Consider the following 9962-nt stretch of genomic DNA (forward strand, 5'->3'; position numbering starts at 1 on the left):
AGGATAATTTTTTCTTTTTGCGTTTGAACAAAAAAAATAATTGTCAGATACTTAACTAAGCATGTGAAATATTTAATTTCATAATTTAATATTTCTGAAGAAATATTTAATTTCATAATTTAATATTTCTGAAGAAATATTTAATTCTGAAATTTGATGAATAAATATATATTTTAAAAATATTTTATAGATATAAATCAGTTTTGTAAATAAATAATGAAAAACCATTAATTACAAAATATCACACAAACAGAGACCTCACCCAGTTAATCAATTTGAAGATAAAAAAAATAAACAAAACAACATTAATCCGAAATAAACCCAGGTGGCCTGGGAATTCCTGTTACCTGAGATAATTCAAATTTTGAGTTTAGATCTGGACCGTCCGATTTGTTTTAAAACGAATATTAGAGGAACTCCGTGCATTACACCTTAACTTAATTGATCTGGATTCAGATGAACGGTCAGGATCTAAACTCAAATGTTGAGGTACTTCACAGGATCCGCACTCGTGGCCAGGTGTGTACCCAACTAAGAGAAGAAACAGAGAACAAAAAAACAAAACAGAACTTAGAAGAGAGAAAATATCGAATTCGCATCCTCTGAGATATAACATATTTTGCGTTACTTATTGGAAAATCTCAACCGTTGTAATACGTGGTACGCGAATCTCAAAGCTCAAATAATATGCCCCTTACGCCACCTCCGAATAAGCACCGGACACGTCGGTCACGCAAAATATGAGGTATCTCAGAGGATACGCACTCGAAAATATCATGAAATTCTTTGGCTTTCAAACTCCACAAAAAAGAAGAAGAAATCAAATACTCTTTCTTTTACCATGGCTTCTACTGAACTCTCCTCCATCTTCCCTCAATGCATCAACTTACCCAACAGTTTACACTTAAAAAGAGGCTGCCTTTTCCCAATCTCTCTCCTTCCCAGTGCCAGAACCTTCTCAATTCGACTTCGCACCGAGTTTTCCGGAGAGAAGGAGACGAATTTGGCGAGGCAAGCAAGTAAACGGAGGTTGGTTTTAGTTAGATCAAATCGAGGGTTCAATTTCAACAGAAATGGAGGCGGAGGTGGATGGGATAAGGCAAATACTAGGAGGTTAATTGGTAATTTAGCGTTCGCAGCTGGATTAACTTATCTTAGTGTAACGGGTCAACTCGGTTGGGTCCTAGATGCCATTGTTTCAATTTGGGTATGCTTCTATGCTCTCCTACCTTATCTAACCTCTAGCTAATTTCAATCCATTTATGGTATATTATATATTATGTAGCTGATTTACACTCAGTTGTTGCTGTTTGTTATTATTATATTTAATGAAGTGTATGTATATTTGTGTTTATGTGGTTTAACTTATCATGAAAGGGTTCAATTTGGCATTTCAACAAACATGTACTGTGCACTATGTATGTACTGTGTTGGGTATTGATATAATCACTGTTTTGATCTGTTCATCTGTTATGTTGTACAAGTGTTTATTTAGGATATTAAATTGCATTACTATGAAAACAGGTGTTGACAGTGATATTACCAATTGTGGGAATTGCTGCTTTTTTCTACTTTGTTGCACAAGATATTGTGCAGAGCAGTGTGAGTCTCTTTCCTCTCCTATCAATTATGTGAAAGGATCCAGTACTTGAAATTGGGTGAAATTCTTGCAAGGTCGTACCAGTAAGGTTTAGGTTATTTGTTATTTTTTATTTGGTAATATCGGTGCTCAGGTTATTTGTAAAAAAAAAATGTTTTATGTAGATCATTGTACTAGCTTGTACTAGTTTTCTAAATTTTGTTTTGGTCATGTGATCAACTCAGTTTTATACCAAAACCCGTTAAGCCATTGCACTCGGCTTGTACCAGTAAGCTTGGATCTTGGGAACTGATGTTTATATACTAATACAGATTGTTAGGTTAATATCAGTTTCAAAATAAGAATCTTAATAGTTGGTATTAATACAATTGACTTGTTTTTGTGGTTGTAGTGCCCGAATTGTGGAAATGATTTCCGGATATTCAAGTAAGTTTTCAAGAATATTTTCTCAGTATTGTATTTTTTTTATAAGTACCCACTCAGAATATTAAATTGATTTATGTTACTGATGTTTTGTAGATCATCTCTAAATGATGGCCCCCAATTGTGCCCATTTTGCAGCCAGCCATTCTCTGGTAATATAACTGAAGTACTGAACTCTTTGGTTTGCTCCCTGAGTTTGAAAAAAATGGAAGGGAAGGGAAGGGAAAAAAAAGGAAAGAAAGAGGGAGGTTAAATTTCTTACCCTCCAAATTGGGAAGGAACAAATTTTAAAAAATGAATAGAGAAATTCTCCCCATTTACCTCCCTTCACTTCATTTCGTCTTTTATAATTGTAACTCAGAAGCAAAGTGAATGCCCCCCTTTACCTCATTCACTTCTTCTGGTTAAGAGTTGTATATAACTTGCTGACCTGAAATCACAATGCTATTTATACATGCACAGTCTATACATGTTGCACAGTTTTTAATCTTCTTCCATCTTTTTCTCTAATGCAACCATTTAATAACAGTCCAGGGTAACGAATTTGTGAGAGAATCAGCTAGATTTTCATCAGAGAAATCACCCAGGTTCACTCAGGCCTTCAATGAGTTCTCTCGCCGTGTTGGACGAGGTAATATTTGTTCATAAATCAGTCCTGTTTTTGTCTTCTTAGTGTAAATTTATTTTTACTACATGTTGTGCTAAATGTATTCCCCTGTGCTTTCTGTTTGATCAGAGAAAGCAACTAGTACATCGACAACAATTGTTGATGTTGAAGCTGAAGTGAAGGATGCAGATTGAACCTTTAATTATGAGATAATAGGCACTGTAGATATTTCATGGGTGCACAAGAGTCAATAATGTACATTTTTCCTTTGAGAAGATATATCTGATCTAGAGACTAGAGTTGTAAATTCTAATGAAATTTTGGCTAGCTAAGTTTGTGCATAGAAAAAAGCATCTGTTGCGAAAGATGCATCTTTGTAGAGTATGGCTAATATAATATTAGTGTCATTTCAGTTTATATAACATCAATTTCAAAATCTATCAAATTGAGTTCAAATGGTGAATTCAAACCGTTCAAACTATTTACTTTATGAGTGATGCGTTTACATGCAAACTTTTTATATTTTCGAGTTATTTTAGTATCAAATCAAGTGGCAAAAAAATTGAAAAATGAATATATTAAAATTAACTTAAAAACTCAAACATTTGACCGCTTGACTTGATACCAAATAAACTCAAAAACTTATAAATTTTATATGTAAACGCACAACTAATGAAGTAGATCGGTTTGAACGGTTTGAATTCATCATTTGAACTCGATTTGATAGGTTTTAGAGTTGGTGTTATATAAACTGAAATAACACTAATGTTATATTAGGCATAGTACAACATAATAACTGTTGCACATTGAAATTGTAGGTTTCGTACATCCAGCTGATGTGAAATCTTCATATTTTTTGCTAAATAAGGTTGTAAACTATTGCACATTAGATATGGATTTTAATGTTTCTGACAATGGAAGACATCAGAGATTAACATGCGAACCAACGGCTGATAGATAATAGGCTCTGTTTTAGTACACCAATAGTGGCTTTTAGACTGATCAAACATTTTTGTTCCTAGAGAATTAATAGTGCTTATTTCTAAAACAACCAGAAAACATTAGTAATATTTCCCCTCCACGCCTCAATGAACTATAATCTATTATTTAATTAATTGAAAACCATACCAGTATTTTTTTTTCTAAAAACAATATTTAGTGCATGAGACTAAGATGCTAGGATGGCTGGCCACTCAATCTAATCAGCTAACTTACCAAATGCCAAAAAAAAAAAAAATTATATAGGAAAAACTACAACCATTGCTAGCAAAATCTTTTCATTTGGAAGATAGACAATGAAAAAAAATATATTAAGTCACAAACTAGCACCAAATATGTAATATTCTAAAACTCTTCTTGGCACCAAAAAAGGAACAACTGATAACAAAACCAGACAACAATCTAAATAGACAGATTTAACAGCCCTTCAAACTTTAACTAAAATACTCTTTGCTTCACTTTCCCTTGTGAGCTTGACGATTCCTCTTCTTCATGCCAGACTTTGACACCTGGAGGCTGCGGTACACCACACTCAGACGAGCCAATGTTGCCTTTGTCAGATCAGGCCTGTAGGTGCCCCCAACCTGTAATAGTAGTTATCAAGTAGCAAATGTTAAAAACCACAAAAATTCAATAACAGATTAAGATAGTCAAGGAAAACCTAAAGACCTAAAATTTGAACTAACACTAGAATTTACAAAATTTGCTCAGAAGCCAAGCGTAACATAAATATTGCATCGAAGATCCATCCACAAAGAATGGACCCCCCTTATGTGTTAAAGCCTCATCATAGACAATTAAATTGAAAAATGTAAATTTTGATGTATCACTAAAATTAATAAAATTTGCTCAGAAGCCAAGCGTAACATAAATATTGCATCGAAGGTCCACCCACAAAGAATGGAACACCCTTATGTGTTAAAGCCTCATCATAGTCAATTAAATTGAAAAATGTAAAATTTGATGTAACACTAACATTAAAAAAATTTGCTCAGAAGCCAAGCGTAACATAAATATTGCATCGAAGATCCATCCACAAAGAATGGAATCCCCCTTACGTGTTAAAGCCTCATCACAGCAAACAAGTACTCAATTTAGTAAATATCCAATATAAAGTCAACCAAAGATCATAGATATGTGATGCTTGTATAGGATAGCTAATCAACATACTACTACAAACAAATAATGCAAGTAATGGAATGGAACATTAAAAAAAAATTCCAGTGGATAGTGGATAAGTTTCAATTTTGACACCAGGTACTAAACTCATAAATAAGAGTAAACACCATTTTTCTGGAACACAGATTTTTTCACGAGTAATGCATTTTTCTCAAAAATTTGCATCAAGGATCAGAAAAGAGTAACTTGCACATCAAGTTCTACTAAACAAGAAAAATAAGAGTACAATCCTACTAGTAAAACACACAAATTTCAGGAATAACCATTTACATCAACATTTGGTAAAGGGCTTATTAAAAATAAGAATCAACAATAATACCTGGCATTTCACAGACTTGGCCATCTTCACTAGGTTCTTCTTCATGACTGTCTTACGTACAGAACGAGCTGGCTTGTTGACTTTCTTACCCTTGGTCAAACAAGTCACGATTGCCATCTCATCCTTGGAACCTGCTGGTTTGATTGCCACCGTCTTGGGGTTTGCCAATCCTGCACAATTCAATTTGAAAAAAATTCATACATTGAAAATCAAACAAATAAATACTACAATGATATAAACTAAAACACTTGGAACTTCAAAAACCTACAGAAAAAAACCAAATGATATGGGAAACCACAGTTGAAAAACTAAGGCACTTGGGAACCACATTATTTTATTTATATACTAGAATATACTAAGTATTTGCTATCAATCTATAGCACTTTAGTTAAGAAAATCATAATACATTAATAACATTATGTTAAACACGACCAGGGGCAACCTAGAATGAAGCAGAAAACAGATTCTGCTAAATATTTCTGGAAAAAGACACTTCCTTTTCCAAAGCATACATAAAATGTCAATGGGAAACTGGATCAATCTTACATAGCAGGCAATTTTTTCAGAAAGTTAATGACGCCATTGTTGTATCAATTTAATGCAAAAGGGATGGCTACCACCCTTTTACTAAACAAACAAGTACTATTCAGGGGAGTTTACAAGAACAATGTATACCAATTATCCGTCCATAAATGAAATAAACGAAATACATTTGATGATTAGAACATACCAGAGTACTTGTAGGAGTGGATATTGTACAGGTTGTTTGGCTCCTTGCTGAACTGAACCTTAGAATTACCTCTCCCGAACTGCTTAATCAAGAAACAATTGTTGTTTCTCACGATCTCCCATACCAGCTGTCCTGGAACCGCCATTTCTCGATCTACAAACAAAACATCAAATCGTAAGATTCAGATCGCAAATAGATAGCAAAAATCTAGAGAACTGTAGAAAATGAAATGAACATGGACATCCGATCGACACGATAATACTGTAGGCAAAACAAGGATCACACTAACATAATTTGTTTGTGAAAAGTAATCGGAATGGTGAAAATTGATCTACCTCGAATTATAGATTCTCCTTCTCTAGTCTGGGTGCGGACGGCTGAGAGAGCGGCCGGAAACCCTAGCTGCGCTTTTATATAGAGCAACGATAAAACCCTAGAAGAACGAATTACGAAAGTAGCCCTGAGAGAAGCCCAGTAGGCCTTGTTTCAATTTGGGCTGGTTTGGAATTGAGGCTTGAAAAAGCGGAACTGAGATTTACGGTCATAGGCACTTATTAGCTTGCAATTTCCCAGGCAAAATAAATTTTGGATTATGGCGATATAAATTCATATCATCCAAGGTAACACAATTTTTTTCACTTTGAATCCGATCCGTTTGTTACAGGCTTAGTCATAATTGATCTGAATTTTGATCGGACGGTCTGGATTGAAACTCATAAATAATGTTAGCTCAAAGAGGTTGCGGACTGAATTCGGATCCTCCAAGGTGCCTGAGGTGCAATTATTAAATCTGAACTGTTATTTTAATCTGACACAAATCTCAGAACAGACCCGCTATAGTTTTGATAGACACCGGATTAATCTAAACCGTTCGTTGCTAATTGTTCTGTACATGGATGATAAGGATTCATGCGGACTCGTAGCATTACGCCCTATGGAGCTCCACATGAGCATTTTTCGACAGCCTAGTATCATTTTAATTAACTATCATTTCTTCGTACATAATCAGTATTATTAAATATTTTGTAATTGAAAACTGAGAAACAAAGATACGAATAAATAGGAATTACGCATTGCCAAGGAACTAACTTATAATAAATTTACAAGGGTACCACTGGGAGTTTTATATTACTTATCTTTTATTCTTTACAACAAATTACATTCGATCAACAAAATTTAAGTCTCATTTGGGTTGATATACTTGCTCTTCAATAAACTCGCTTCCAGAAAATGCTGTCAAATAAGGTTACAGATTATGGAAAAAAATAAAAAGAAAAAGAAAAAGAAAAAGAGGTTAGTTCAAATGCAAAACTCATTTGACTTCTAGACTTGCAAACAAGCCTGGAAAAGATAACCTATATAGTAAAAACAAAAAAAGAAGGTATTAACTGAAACGACTCCAAAAGAAAGAACATACTTCTCGAGTTCTGGTTAACTAGATTATTTACATATTGCACCTCCATAAACCATGTATAGCTTTCATTAGCATTTCTCTGGACAAACAAAGATTAATAATACACATATTGCTGAATATTACAGCTCTATATGACATAAAGAAAAGAAGCAGCATTAAGTAGCAAGCAATTTATATCAGTTGGGTAGCTACATCCACAAACACCTGTAATAAGGAAAAAAGAAACGAACATTTAACAAGGAATTCAGTTAATTTTTCAGATCTTGGTGCAGTACCTGTCAGGGACGGTAGCTTACATATTTACATTGCATACTGCTTAGGATTTCCAGACAAGACCCAGAGAGCACTGGTACAAGTACTGATACCAAGTTATCTACCAATTAGTACCAATAATTTTCACACATGTACCCAATAAGGTAACGAAAATAAAGACCTTAACCATACACGTTCTATCGAATACGGTACGGGTCGGTAAACGGATAATTGGGTGTCATTGAATAGATGTATATTTACCACGAATAAAACTATATCACATCATGCATCATCTCCATATAAAACTATACATAATTTATCTTTAACAATAGCCCTATAGAGAAACGGGTAGGAAATAGTCTTTACCCGTACCCTTACCTGATAAGTCAATGAAAAAAATACATCACCCATACCCGTTTTATCGAATACAGTACGGGTCGGCTAAATGGATAAAAAGGTGCTGTTGACACCCCTAACCAAGAAGTATCGGCTGGTACATGTACCATACCAGTAATAATCATGACATACGTAGGAAACTTCATCAAATCAGTACCTAATTCTTAGCCTAGCTGTCATTTGCACATTTTCAAAGAGAGAGGGTAGCAAACAGGAGCTCCAACTCCTCTTCTTGGGAAACGCTTCTCTGTTAATCACAAAATTCAGCACAATCAGTAACAAGCATTTCTTAAATCACAAAAAAAGAATTACAATGTCAGAAAAATTAGAGGTTACCTGAATAGACAGGAGATGAAGCACCTTGTTTAGAACTCTAACACGGTGAATTGCATAGCTACTGTTGGAAGGAAGCTTGTTAGCTCTGGCTAATTCCGCTTGAACCACGGTTCGTTTCTCCTCCAGCTGAGTCTTCGTTGGGTTGCTCTCCAGTTTTTTATTCGCTTCTATGGAAGCATCAAAAGTTCCATCGCACTCCATAACCTGATCCATCTGTTAATGTAAGACAGTATTAGAGCCGTTATTAAGTACTGATCCAAATAGTTAGTTCGCACTGATTCTTCAACCGAAAACCTAAGTACATCTCGAACTGTCAATTCTTTAATTAATATGAGAAAGAGAGAGAGAGAGAGAGAGAGAGAGAGAGAGAGATGACCTGGTGGTGTCGCAGCCGAGCGTGATCTTCTCCGTCCGCTGTAATTTGGTTTCAGCGTCTGGCCAAATTAGGGTTCGTCTTGGCTTGATCTGCGAAGGGATCACTTTTTTGCATGAACCTGGTGTACTCCGTATATGAATGTATTAAGCAGGAGCTACATTTCAGTAACTTCTTTGGTTTTTCAATCGGGGGATTATATTTTCAAGAGTTAATTTCCTATTTATTGTAATTTTTTAATTTATTCTTGAAGACTTTATTATATCTATTAAATCTTTTAACACTGTTTATCTAGAGTTAATAATTTATTGCCAGTATTTACCTTTTTCGATTGTACCTTTGTTCATTCTCAACTCTTTGCATCAAATTAAGCATATTTCAAGCATATTTCACGCTTCGAATCAAATCAAGCAACATGCCTAAATCAAAAACCAAACTCTAAGTTTACTTACAAGCCAATTTCACATGTCACTCTCTCAAAAAGAAAGATTGGAATTTTCTGATTACCAAAGTAGAAAATAAATTACAAAATTGAAAAAGTAATATGCTCTTTATAAGTGGTAGATTGACCCTCATTAATTTAGTATTATCTTCTATCCCTTTATACACTATTTTCATTTATCATATTCCCCTCTATGTTCTGAAACAACTAGATAAAATTAGGTGCAGATTTTTGTGGCAAGAAACTAAAAAAAAATAGGAGATAGTATTGTTTAATTAGTTAATTGACAACTTGCATGTTTAGCTTAAAAAATTGAAAGATCAGAGCTTCTAGACTTAAAAATTGAAGGACCCCTCATCTCAGGGGTTGTGGAAAACTATCATCATCTACAAATATTTTTCTACTTATAAATTGCTCCCTTCTGCATTTTAGAAGGAGGTCATCAAATTAGAACATTTAGATAATTGTAGTATTACTTACCAACCAGGTAGGGATAGTAAACTCAAAATTTGGACTGACACAGAGACACAGAACTGCCATTTATCAATCTCTTTTCCTCAACTATTTCTTATATGAAGAAATCAACAAATAACCTTAAGGGAAGTGATCAACTCCCAAGCATAGTGACAAGGTATCCGAATTATACCCGTTTAATTCTTTTTTGAGGTGATGCCGAACCGAACACCGAATTATTCGGTTGACCGAACTTTGACCGAATTAAACCCGAATAATTCCCGAATTTTACGAACTTTTTCCGAATTTTACGAATTATTCACGAATTTTTCCTGAATTTTTCCAAGAACAATTATTTTTTTGGTTTTTTATTTTTTTTGCTCCCTTGCAGGACTGAGATTTCTGGTCCGGATAATTCCGAATCATTCCCGAATTATAC

At 34.4% G+C, this 9962-nt stretch overlaps 3 protein-coding genes and 3 non-coding genes across 8 annotated transcripts; 1 reads left to right on the plus strand and 5 right to left on the minus strand.

Moving 5' to 3' along the window:
* Window positions 1-772: 772 nt before the first annotated feature.
* Window positions 773-3052, plus strand: LOC144544190 (uncharacterized). Its single transcript, XM_078292610.1, has 6 exons — window positions 773-1207; window positions 1525-1602; window positions 1992-2026; window positions 2120-2175; window positions 2553-2654; window positions 2760-3052. The coding sequence occupies exons 1-6, from the start codon at window positions 842-844 to the stop codon at window positions 2822-2824; spliced, it is 702 nt and encodes a 233-aa protein (XP_078148736.1). The 5' UTR covers window positions 773-841; the 3' UTR covers window positions 2825-3052.
* Window positions 3053-3890: 838 nt separating this feature from the next.
* LOC144544192 (large ribosomal subunit protein eL28z-like) lies at window positions 3891-6332 on the minus strand. Its single transcript, XM_078292611.1, has 4 exons — window positions 6193-6332; window positions 5858-6010; window positions 5128-5297; window positions 3891-4213 (listed from the first exon to the last, which is right to left on the minus strand). The coding sequence occupies exons 2-4, from the start codon at window positions 6000-6002 to the stop codon at window positions 4085-4087; spliced, it is 444 nt and encodes a 147-aa protein (XP_078148737.1). The 5' UTR covers window positions 6003-6010; window positions 6193-6332; the 3' UTR covers window positions 3891-4084.
* LOC144544705 (small nucleolar RNA R24) lies at window positions 4332-4427 on the minus strand. The gene has a single exon (XR_013508309.1). It is a non-coding gene; the product is annotated as a small nucleolar RNA R24 (small nucleolar RNA).
* LOC144544706 (small nucleolar RNA R24) lies at window positions 4474-4568 on the minus strand. The gene has a single exon (XR_013508310.1). It is a non-coding gene; the product is annotated as a small nucleolar RNA R24 (small nucleolar RNA).
* Window positions 4616-4711, minus strand: LOC144544704 (small nucleolar RNA R24). Its single transcript, XR_013508308.1, has one exon. It is a non-coding gene; the product is annotated as a small nucleolar RNA R24 (small nucleolar RNA).
* A 583-nt stretch (window positions 6333-6915) lies between the features above and the next one.
* LOC144544335 (uncharacterized) lies at window positions 6916-8788 on the minus strand. Of its 3 annotated transcripts, none has more exons than XM_078292820.1 (4): window positions 8632-8788; window positions 8256-8468; window positions 8077-8166; window positions 6916-7090 (listed from the first exon to the last, which is right to left on the minus strand). In XM_078292820.1, exons 2-3 carry the CDS (start codon window positions 8466-8468, stop codon window positions 8110-8112), a joined length of 270 nt encoding a protein of 89 aa, XP_078148946.1. In that variant the 5' UTR covers window positions 8632-8788; the 3' UTR covers window positions 6916-7090; window positions 8077-8109. The 3 variants fall into 3 exon arrangements, with proteins under 3 accessions (XP_078148946.1, XP_078148945.1, XP_078148948.1); XM_078292819.1 differs by lacking the exon at window positions 6916-7090 and adding an exon at window positions 7260-7475; XM_078292822.1 differs by lacking the exons at window positions 6916-7090; window positions 8632-8788 and adding an exon at window positions 7260-7475 and having other exon boundaries at window positions 8256-8506.
* Window positions 8789-9962: the final 1174 nt, after the last annotated feature.

The sequence above is a fragment of the Carex rostrata genome, chromosome 26 (genome assembly GCF_964058835.1).
Source record: "Carex rostrata chromosome 26, lpCarRost1.2, whole genome shotgun sequence".
Taxonomy (NCBI): domain Eukaryota; kingdom Viridiplantae; phylum Streptophyta; class Magnoliopsida; order Poales; family Cyperaceae; genus Carex; species Carex rostrata.